The sequence below is a fragment of the Salvelinus sp. IW2-2015 genome, linkage group LG15, assembly GCF_002910315.2.
Source record: "Salvelinus sp. IW2-2015 linkage group LG15, ASM291031v2, whole genome shotgun sequence".
In the NCBI taxonomy this organism is placed as follows: Eukaryota; Metazoa; Chordata; class Actinopteri; order Salmoniformes; family Salmonidae; genus Salvelinus; species Salvelinus sp. IW2-2015.
The window spans coordinates 4,125,104-4,136,707 of NC_036855.1; the positions used below are offsets into that span (position 1 = coordinate 4,125,104).

At 42.6% G+C, this 11,604-nt stretch overlaps 1 protein-coding gene across 4 annotated transcripts; it reads right to left on the reverse strand.

Moving 5' to 3' along the window:
* Positions 1–1,992: 1,992 nt before the first annotated feature.
* LOC111975109 (coiled-coil domain-containing protein 112) lies at positions 1,993–9,462 on the reverse strand. Of its 4 annotated transcripts, none has more exons than XM_070446888.1 (10): positions 9,319–9,462; positions 8,735–8,841; positions 8,523–8,644; positions 8,320–8,409; positions 8,073–8,148; positions 7,577–7,967; positions 6,963–7,379; positions 5,071–5,166; positions 4,864–4,982; positions 1,993–2,457 (listed from the first exon to the last, which is right to left on the reverse strand). In XM_070446888.1, exons 1-10 carry the CDS (start codon positions 9,448–9,450, stop codon positions 2,454–2,456), a joined length of 1,554 nt encoding a protein of 517 aa, XP_070302989.1. In that variant the 5' UTR covers positions 9,451–9,462; the 3' UTR covers positions 1,993–2,453. The 4 variants fall into 4 exon arrangements, with proteins under 4 accessions (XP_070302989.1, XP_070302988.1, XP_023859057.1 ...); XM_070446887.1 differs by lacking the exon at positions 1,993–2,457 and adding an exon at positions 4,556–4,774; XM_024003289.2 differs by lacking the exons at positions 1,993–2,457; positions 8,523–8,644 and adding an exon at positions 4,556–4,774 and having other exon boundaries at positions 9,319–9,414.
* Positions 9,463–11,604: the final 2,142 nt, after the last annotated feature.

The following is an 11,604-nucleotide window of genomic DNA, read 5'->3' on the forward strand; positions in this document are numbered from 1 at the left end:
TTGCCGCAGACACAATGACAGCAATCTTACTGGACTTCTTCTCACCTCCGGCAGTGCCGTTAATCACCATTGCCAAAAACCCACCTACTTAAAAATTAACATGTAACATACAGTTTTTGGATCCTGCTGATAAGAGGCAAACTCTGCAGCCTGCAGTGAAGGCCTATCCAACACCGTGGAGTCTTCAGACAATTCGTTCCCTCAACCCTTTTGACAGCCTCTACACTGACAGCTTCTATCTCAAGGCCATCAGACTGTTAAATAGCCATCACTAGCACATTAGAGGCTGCTGCCCTATACATATACTTGAAATTACTGGCCACTTTAATAATTGGAACACTAGTCACTTTAATAATGTTTACATATTTTGCATTAGTCATCTCATATGCATATACTGTATTTTGTCCTATTCTACTGTAACTTAGTCTACGCTGCTCTGACATTGCTCATCCAAATATTGATATATTCTTAAGTAAATTTATTTACTTTAGATTGTGTGTAGATTGTGTTGTTAGGTATTACTTTTTAGATATTACTGCACTGCTGGAGCTAGAAACACAAGCATTTTTCTACACCTGCAATAACATCTGCTAAACACATGTATGTGACAAATAAAATTGAATTTGATATGAAATGCTCTAGACAGCCCTGCCTCTGGCACCCTCATTCTCTTTCGCCCTCTTCGGGCATTTCAAAGATGTAGCTTCATGGTTCCCACCACAATTGCAACAATCCATACAAAAAATCTTCTTTTCCACAAATCAAATAAAATCTAAGTTTATTTGTCACGTGCACCGAATACAACTGGTGTAGAAGACCTTACAGTGAAATGCTTACATACAGGTTCTAACCAACAGTGCAAAACATGTATTAGGTGAACAATAGGTAAGTAAAGAAATAAAAACAACAGTAAAAAGACAGTGAAAAACAACAGTAGCGAGGCTATAACAGTAGCGAGGCTATATACAGGCACCAGTTAGTCGGGCTGATTGAGGTAGTATGTACATGTAGATATGGTTAAAGTGACTATGTATATATGATGAACAGAGAGTAGCAGTAGCGTAAAAGAGGGGTTGGCGGGTGGCTGGACACAATGCAGAATTCCCGGTTAGCCAATGTGCGGGGAAACTGGTTGGTCGGGCCAATTGAGGTAGTATGTACATGAATGTATAGTTAAAGTGACTATGCATATTTGATAAACAGAGAGTAGCAGCAGCGTAAAAGAGGGGTTGGGGGGGCACACAATGCAAATAGTCCGGGAAGCCATTTGATTACCTGTTCAGGAGTCTTATGGCTTGGGGGTAAAAACTGTTGAGAAGCCTTTTTGTCCTAGACTTGGCACTCTGGTACCGCTTGCCATGCGGTGGTAGAGAGAACAGTCTATGACTGGGGTGGCTGGGGTCTTCGACAATTTTTAGGGCCTTCCTCTGACACCGCCTGGTATAGAGGTCCTGGATGGCAGGCAGCTTAGCCCCAGTGATGTACTGGGCCGTACGCACTACCCTCTCGAGTGCCTTATGGTCAGAGGCCGAGCAATTGCCGTACCAGGCAGTGATGCAACCAGTCAGGATGCTCTCGATGTTGCAGCTGTAGAACCTTTTGAGGATCTGAGGATCCATGCCAAATATTTTTAGTTTCCTGAGGCGGAATAGGCTTTGACGTGCCCTCTTCACGACTGTCTAGGTGTGTTTGGACCATTCTAATTTGTTGGTGATGTGGACACCAAGGAACTTGAAGCTCTCAACCTGCTCCACTACAGCCCTGTCGATGAGAATGGGGGCGTGCTCGGTCCTCCTTTTCCTGTGATCCACAATCATCTCCTTAATCTTGTTTACGTTGAGAGATAGGTTGTTATTCTGGCACCACCCGGCCAGGTCTCTGACCTCCTCCCTATAGGCTGTCTTGTCGTTGTCGGTGTTGTGTCGTCTGCAAACTAAATGATGGTGTTGGAGTCATGCCTGGCCATGCAGTCGTGGGTGAACAGGGACTCCAGGGTGGACTGAGCACGCACCCCTGAGGGGCTCCAGTGTTGAGGATCAGCGTGCCAAATGTGTCGCTACCTACCCTCACCACCTGGGGGCGGCCCGTCAGGAAGTCCAGGATCCAGTTGCAGAGGGAGGTGTTTAGTCCCAGGATCCTTAGCTTAGTGATGAGCTTTGAGGGTACTATGGTGTTGAATGCTGAGCTGTAATCAATGAATAGCATTCTCACGTAGGTGTTCCTTTTGTCCAGGAGGGAAAGGGCAGTGTGGAGTGCAATAGAGATTGCATCATCTGTGGATCTGTTTGGGCGGTATGCAAATTGGAGTGGGTCTAGTGTTTCTGGGATAATGGTGTTGATCTCAGCTTCTCTCTTCTACAGACACTTGGCATGTACGAAAGCCATACAGTGATGATTACACTGTATCAGTCTTGGGACGAACGCTCCGACATGATGATTCACATACCACAACTTCACCTGGGCAGGGAGGGACTCCGTGTTAAAAAAACAGAAGAACAGACAGACTTTACGTTCACTCCTTTCACCACACGATTCATCCGATGTGCATCAACCACTACTGGGATATTCTTAATTTGTCCAACATCAACGTCCCTCAAGACACCAGATATTATCCCCTTTACAAATACCCTGCTCTGAAGAGCAACGCATCATAGTTCTCAAAATGGGTGAGACTCACCACGAGCATTCTTTTCCACTTCTACTTCTTCTTTGGTATTATAGCGGTCCACAAACAAATGTTATAGGTGCATTCCACCACCTACTGTATTGGCTGTGTATCAGGCCTACATGTGTAGTATCAATACACTTTGTGAAAGATTTGCCAGACCAACAAACCCTACACCCATTAAGAATCTCACCACTATTCCACTACTTTGGCCCTATCTGATCCTAAGCCAGGCCAGCCGCCTGGGAGGTTGGGACACTATCACTCAAAACACCTTGTAACTCTTCTACAGTAAAATCTCATGCACCCAACAGTTGAGGCTGCTGAGGGGAGGACAGCTCATAATAATGTCTGCAACGGCACAAATGGAATGGCATCAAACCATGTGTTTGATGCATTTTATACCATTCCACCTATTCCGCTCCAGCCATTACCACAAGCCCATCCTCCCCAATTAAGGTGCCACCAACCTCCTGTGACACCCAAGTTCTTCTCTGCAACTGCCACCACTAAATCTATCCTCTGTGATTTCCATTCCATTCCTGCGGTACAGTGGACAACCATGACCATGAACACCAAAAAAACGACCTTACTGAAGCACATCCTATCACTCTCTATTGACCTCAGCCTACTCACAGAGACCCTTTTAGGATCCCTCACCCTGGACCAACCTTCCTGTACTACTCTCTTCACTGCCTCAGCATATGACACCTTCTGTACTTCTCTGATCCTGGCAACCTCAACCTGCCCTTCTCTCACAGGACACCTCTCATCTCCAGTACCATGGGTACCCCTACAGTTTTCACACAAACACACACACATTTTCCCACCAATACTACACATTCCTTTGTCTCATGTCCTCCTGTACACTTCTCACATCTAGGAATCTCCCTCCTACACTGCTGCCACATGACCATAAGCTTGACACCTCAAACATGTTGATTTGTTCGGGACAAAAGCTCTCACGGGATAACTTACAGATCCTAACTTGACTTTATCTTTTAAAGACTCTGCATCACAACTCAGTAATACAGTGTCTTCTCTGTTTCGCCACGCTCTCTGCCGGGTCTGCGTCGCACGAAACAGCGAGCATCACAGATACTGGAAATCTTCAATTTCAGTTAATCCTCAACACTTAACGCCACACCAGTTATGACTCCTTTCAATGGCGCCCTGCTCTGGATAACATAGCAAGTCACAGCTCTTGACCCCAGTCGCATGGTGTGGAGCGCACGCTCCCTCTGGACGGCAGAAACGTAAAAAACACAATTCCACTTGGAGCCACTTTCACAACCTCTTTTCCACTCAACCGGACACCACATATGGATCAACCAGAAGGCAACGATCCATTATGTCCAAAATCCTCTTCAATCACGGACGGGACGACTGCACCTGCGACCGCAGTTAATTCACCCTCAATCTCATTTAATATGTTCCACTTTCTTCCTTTTCCCCCTGCCCGCTTTCTTAACGACCTCTATGGGTTCCTCTGACTCCATCTCCACGTCTGACAACCATTCGGGCGTAACCGCCCTCTTGTCCCTCTCCCTGAGAGGCGATCCAAGCCCACTTCCCACTTGTCGTGATCCTCACAGCCTGTACTTCACCCACCACCTCTTCATATCTGAAACGGGTTTCTCAACTTTCATCCAGGTGGTCATCCTCAATAAACCACACAAGATAAGTGGGGACTCCAGCAGAGCTCAACCTTCTGTTTTCCAGACCAACTTTGCTCACTTTCCCATTCTTTTTGCATTGCAATGTTTTAAATGTTTTGTTCGTTTTGGTACACTGGAGGCTAAATATATTTGAAGAATGTAAAATGTTTACCGTCAAATGCACTTCTATAATGATATTAATTTCAGAATAAGTAGCAAGACAAATAACAAGTGTAGGCCGACAGTTATTCATGTTTTAATTCAGATAAGAAATGTGATAATGTATTGTATAAAAGTGGAAATGACACAAAGCACAGATACAAGTGTGTTGAAATGACATAACCACACTGAGGATTGAATTTTGCATGATTAAATAAAAAACGAATTAGCAAAGAAAATATTGGTTCCAGTCAGACATGCTCATAAGCCTTGTCTCCAGCTTGGGACAGCCCTGTAAGAAGATGGTGATGAGCATAGATTAGTTACAGAGAAAGAAGATAGTGAAAAAGTGGGCGATGAGAATGTTTTGGGCTAATTCACCTATGAAACATCTGTAATACAGGTCCGCCCCCAGTGGGTCCAATCTCTTTGGTGCGTTCCTCCCATCCTTTTGTGGGTTTGCAGAGCCTGGAAGGGTCTCTGCTGATATGAGCCTCTGCCTAATGAGATCAAATGAATAGCAGAAAATGACTGATGGCATACATTGTGTACAATGGAATCAGTGCCTGCTGCTGTGTAAGGTCTTACCTTCTCCTTCAGCTTAGCCAGTCTCTTTTGTCTATCCAGCTCCTGCTTTTCCTTCTCCTGTCTCTCCTGCACTTTTGTCTCCAACTTCTGGAAGTCCTGCAGGTAAGTCAGTTAACCATTATACTTTGACTTTCCTCCACCCCAGTCTTTCTTACACCCCAGTCTTTCTTACACCCCAGTCTCCGGTAGACATAACTGAGAAAAGTACTATTTGAGCAAACTCAAATAGTACTCAGTACTTTGTTGAAGCACCTTTGGCAGCGATTACAGCCTCAAGTCTTCTTGGGTATGACTCTACAAACTTCACACACCTGTATTTGGGAGTTTCTCCCAGTCTTCTCTGCAAATCCTCTCAAGCTCTGTCAGGTTGGATGGCGAGCGTCGCTGCACAGCTATATTCAGGTCTCTCCAGAGACGTTTGATCGGGTTCAAGTCCGGGCTCTGGCTGGGCTATTCAAGGACATTCAGAGACTTGTACCGAAGCCACTCCTGCGTTGTCTCGGCTGTGTGCTTAGGGTTGTTGTCCTGTTGGAAGGTGAACCGTCACCCCAGTCTGAGGTCCTCAGCAGGTTTTCATCAAGGATCTCTCTATACTTTGCTCTGTTCATCTTTCCCTCGATCCTGACTAGTCTCTGCCGCTGAAAAACATCCCAATAGCATGATGCTGCCACCACCATGCTTCACCATAGGGATGGTGCTATGTTTCCTCCTGACGGTTGGCATTTAGGTCAAAGAGTTCAATCTTGGTTTCATCAGACCAGAGAATCTTGTTTTACTGAGGAGTGGCTTCCGTCTGTCACTCTACCAAAAAGGCCTTATTGGTAGAGTGCTGCAAAGATGGTTGACCTTCTGGAAGTTTCTCCCATCTTCACAGAGGAACTCTGGAGCTCTGTCAGAGTGACCATCAGATTCCTGGTCAAGTCCCTGATCAAGGCCCTTCTCCCCCGATTGCTCAGTTTGGCCGGGCGGCCAGCTCTAGGAAGAGTCTTGGTGGTTCCAAACTCCATTTAAGAACAATGGAGGCCACTGTGTTCTTGGGGACCTTCAAGGCTACAGAAATGTTTTGGCACCCATCCCCAAATCTGTACCTCGACACAATCCTGTCTCGGAGCTCTACGCACAATTTCTTCAACCTCATGGCTTGGTTTTTATTTCTGACATGCACTGTCAACTGTGGGACCTTATATAGACAGGTGTGTGCCTGTCAATTGAATTTAAATCAAATCCAATTGTATTTGTCATATGCGCCGAATACAACAGGTGTAGAACTTACAGTGAAATGCTTACTTACAAGCCCTTAACCAACAATGCTTTAAGAAATTAAGAAAAATTTATTAAAATAAGTGTTAAGTAAAAAATTGAAAATAAAAGTAACAAATAACTAAACAGCAGCAGTAAAATAACAAGTGAGGCGATATACAGGGGGTACCGGTACAGAGTCATTGTGCGCGGGCACTGGTTAGTCGAGGTAATTGGTGTAATATATACATGTAGGTAGAGTTTTGATTTGATTTGAAATCATGTCCAATCAATTGAATTTACCACAGGCGGACTCCAATCAAGTTGTAGAAACAGCTCAAGGATGATCAATGGAAACAGGATGCACCTGAGCTCAATTTTGAGTCTCATAGCAACAGGTCTGAATACTTGTATAAATTAGGTATCTGTTTTAATTTTTTAATACTTTTGCAAACATTTCTAAAAAACTGTTTTTGCCTTGTCATTATGGGGTATTGTGTGTCGATTGATGAGGATTTTTTTTTATTTAATGCATTTTAGAGTAAGGCTATAACAAATGTGGAAAAAGTCAAGGGGTCTGAATACTTCCCGAATGCACTGTATATGCAAAATACCTTGAGTAGTACCATTGGAAATACTGATCCTTCACATACCCTTTCCTGAAAGCGTTTGATGCCGTAGCCTGCCAGTCTCTTCTTCTCCTCCATGTCAGCCTGTTCCTGTTCCTCCTTCTGCATGGTCAGAAGTTCTTCCTCCTCCTTCTTCTGCCGAATGTGGGCCTCCAGAGCCAGCTTCACCTCCAGCTGTCTCCTGCGCTCCTCCTTGGCTTGTCTCCGCTGCAGGATCTCCTCAGTGAGCCTCTGCTCCTCCTCCTGCTCCAGGCGCAGCCTGCGCTGCCTTCTCCACCCCTCCAGGCGAGCCACCGCCTCCCTCCTCTCCTCCTCAACCCTACGCTGCTGGGTCTCAGCCTGCGCCTCCCTCTCCCTCCTGGCAGCGCTCTCCAGCTCATCTTGGTGCTGCAGCCTTGTCGCCCTCTCCTGCTGTCTCTCAGCCTTCCACCGGTGAATGGCCTGGTGCATGGATAGTGAAAATTAGCAAAATTATAAGACAAAACGAATATTACAAGTATATTCATGCAATTTAACAGCTCAAAACAAATAGCTGACTGACATTTCAGAGCTCATAAATGGTGGTACTGTTCTACCCATCCACAGTTGAAAGTGACTGGAAACTCATTACATTGCCTACAAAGTGATGCCCAGTCTACCTCTTTCTTCTTCTCCTGGAGGTACAGGAGCTCAAGATACCAATCTTCGTGTTGTTCAACGTCTTCCGGAGTTTTGCCTGGCAGGTAGAGCAAAGCCTCTTTCCTATAGGCTGGTTTGCCATTGTGCTTGGTCCACACTTTCAGAAAGCTCTGATGGTCATACTGGTCCCAGCCCGCCTGCTTCCCTCCAGTTTGCTGTAGGAACCTCTCTAGTGCGGTCATCTCTGGTGGGAGGTCCTCCTCTAGGGCTTTGGCCAGACACACCTTGCCTGAGGGAGCAGGGGGCAACTTTGGGTCTGCTTTTACAGCCAAAGACCAAGTCTCAATCTTCTTTTCAAAAGCACTTATCTCCTGGCTGCATGTTCTTTCCTCTTTCAATAGATCCTCAAAACTAAAAAGAATAAGAAAGAGGCAGTTAATCTCAGTCTAAACTATAATCAAGTCCTTTTGAAACATGCATTACATGACAGCTGTTAAAATATTGAATGTCTCATACCTTTGACGTTGATCCTCCTTGAAAGTGTTGATTGAATTTTCAACTTCTGTCATTATTTCTTTCAGTTTCTCAATTACTAAAAAACAAACCGCATTTCTAAGTAGTTAATTAACGTATAACAGCCTGTATAAAGGGAGATGAAGTGGGTATCAAATTGAACTGGCTCCATAAAAACATGAATGTCATGACTCCCCAATGTGTACTGTTTCCATGCACATGTATAACCATCAACCAGCACATGACTTACACTCCGGGGTAGGCTTCACGTCAGTCAGCTGCATCTGAAATTTATTTACACCATTATGGATTTTCATCAGATGCTTTTGCACGTTCATATCTGAGGGACAAAGAACATGAACAACATTATTATTAAAGATGTTCAAATTACGTTTTAGTCAGTAAAATATTGAAGTGCCATACAAAGAGTACTAAAACCACAAAAATACACACGCTCAGTATTTCGATCATCCTGAAGTCCTTTATCAAACTCTTCCAATACTCTAAATCCAACTGAAAGACCATTCTTCCTGTTTTGTGTATTCAACATCTTCTCTTTCTCAAGTTTCTCAATCCTGTTTTAAGAACAATAGAAAATGAGTCTCAATACAATAGATGTGCATGTATAATCTAAATTCCCCTGCATATTAATACGAGGAACTTACTGTTTTCTAAGTTTCTCTGCATTTCTGAGAAACTCTGTCTTTTGTTGGGAAACTCTATCTTCCAAACGTTGTGCATTGTGGTGAGTAGCTGTGATGAAGTCACCTTCCTTGTGAGAAAACAAAATCTAGTATGAGCCAGGTCTAACAAACAGTCAGCCAACACGTTTGCTGTCATTAGAAAATGCAATACCTAATATTCTAGCCTGGGCTCAGATCTGTTTGTGCTGTCTGACAACTCCTACGGTGGTCATTATTTTACTGTCTCTAGTCTATAGAAGTTGGCAGAAATATCCCAAAGGAGTTGTCAGACAGCAACGCAAACAGAAGAAAAAACGTGTGTATGTTATGTTTAAAGTGAAGCACGTTAGAAAGCAAGGTTAGCTAGCATAGCATACACACAAAATATAATTCCTGTGTTTGTTGTTGGCAACCTGGCTGGCTGGTTAGCCATTTTGGTTTCCTTTGTTCTTAGCGAAGAAGCTTATACGATTTTACTCAACATTAAAATAATATTGTGTTGAGTATCGTTTGCTGGCAACTTCCAACAATTTAAATACATATAGAGGACAATAAAACGTTATTACCAGAAGTTGTGCATCAAAAAGCTCTGTGGTTGTTATGGAAGCCATTTTCATATTGAATTTTAAAACTTTAATGAGACCACATCTGTTGAGCAGAACCGTCCCACAGAGTTTCAAAACCCAGAGGCACAACATAGCAAGACTTCCGGGAAGGCTTGAGAAACAGACCAAATCGACAAGGCCGGTGTTTGGAGTTTGTGAAGTCAATGAGACAAGTGAAAAATGTGTTCTTAGTTGTTAATTTTCTCAAATTTGAAAGGCAAAACCTAGATTTGAACCAATGTCTTAAGTAGTTGAACATGTTATTACTCCAACCTCGTGAAAGTGACAAACTAACACGTTTTCATTTTCGTGAAAAACAACTATATAAATATGAGTGCCTCTGACTTGATGGCCTGCACATGCGCAGACGACCGTTAGACCCGATGACGTTTTCTACTTATGAGTTTAGCCAGCCAACGTCGCCATGACGTCTTTGATGCTATTCCTTCTGGAACTCTTATGTTATTTAGAGGTGTAGCCAGACTTCACCTTCTTGACCTACCCTCGCTTAATCCAGTTGACTTTCCAATAGGGAAAATATGTTTCTCCTTGCTCCCTCAGAACAATAGGTCTATACGTGCTTTATTTCAAAGGGATATTGTCTCCATTCCTTATGTCACAAGTTACTGGAATACATTGGTCACTAATATCTGTTGGAAAAAAGTCTGGTTATTACCACACAAATACCTGCTTGTTAACAAGGTCAAAGAGGTCTCTTTCAGAATGATCCATAAGTATTACCCTGTGAATCATTACCTGAAGAAACTTAAAAAAGACATTAACATTGATTGTACTTTTTGTGTTGAGGATCCAGAAACAGTTTCACATTTATTTTGGCATTGTCTACATGTAAAACAATTATGGAAAGATATTCACAGTTTTATAATTGTTAATATTCTTGATGACTTTTGTTTTTTTATGGGAGAATGTGCTGCTCGGTTTCCTTAACCATAATAAAGATAAAGATTTTATTTTTAACCTTATAATTCTAATTGTGCTAATGGCAAAATGTCATATTCATAAATGTAAATTAATTAATAAAAAAACACGCTTCTGTGTTTTCTATAAGGAATTCGAGCAATACATTAAGACCATTATACATTCTTCTAATAAGAAAGCTGTTAAAACAATCAATATGTGTGCATCTTTTAAGGTCTTTGTATAATCTGTCATTTGTTGTACCCCCTAGCATATGTTATCATTGTCTGTTTGTATACCTCTTATATGTATACTGATTTTTCTCCAAGAATCTTTTTTTATTTTTTTTTATTTATTAAATTAAATTAAATGTAAAAAACGTCACTTACAAGTGTAACCGTCCTCTTTACTGATTTTGCTACACCAGCAGAGGGCGCAGCTGATCATTTCGATCTTTGTAGCTCATTTACTGGTCATCAGCTCGTCAGACAGACAGACAGACAGACAGGCAGGCAGAAAGAAAGGTCATCCCGAGTGACGCAACGGTCTAAGGCACTGCATTTCAGTGCTAGAGCCGTCACTACAGACACTGGTTCGATTCCAGGCTGTATCACAACCGGCCATGATTGGGAGTCCCATAGGGCAGAGCACAATTGGCCCAGCGTCGTCCGGGTTAGGGTTTGGCCGAGGTAGGACGTCATTGTAAATAAGAACTTGTTCTTAACTGACTTGCCTAGTTAAATAAAGGTTAAATAAAATACAAATCCAACAGTCCAAAATATGGATATCACTTCAACATATATACATACATACATACATACACACACACTCAAATAATCTGCTGTCTGTTGATGATTAGGTTATTTTAAGACACCTTTTAAATGATGGCCAGCAGCCACAATTACTGTGCTAGATGGCTTGACAATTCTCTGGAGTAAGTGAATATGAATAGAAACTGAATTCCATTATTGAAGGAGGATATTAAGGATGATCGCCATTCCGTGGGTGTAAAGGCATAAATAGCAAACGATCCAAGAACAGCACACGTTAAAATGTCCTATTTTTGTCACCAGCTCAGAGAGAAATTTAAATTGATGAAAGAGATGTAAAGACCATAGCATTATACTAATTGAAATAACAAATTGGACACATGGGGAAAGCTAGGCTAGCCATGTGTATTTTGGCCAGAATGTATGCAATAGATATCAGCAATTGGAATGTCATTTCACAATAGTAATTCTCATAGACAGATGACATAGCGCAAAATCATTGAACTACAATTTAGAATTCGCATAGTTTTATTGTAAGATATTCTTACTAACATACTGA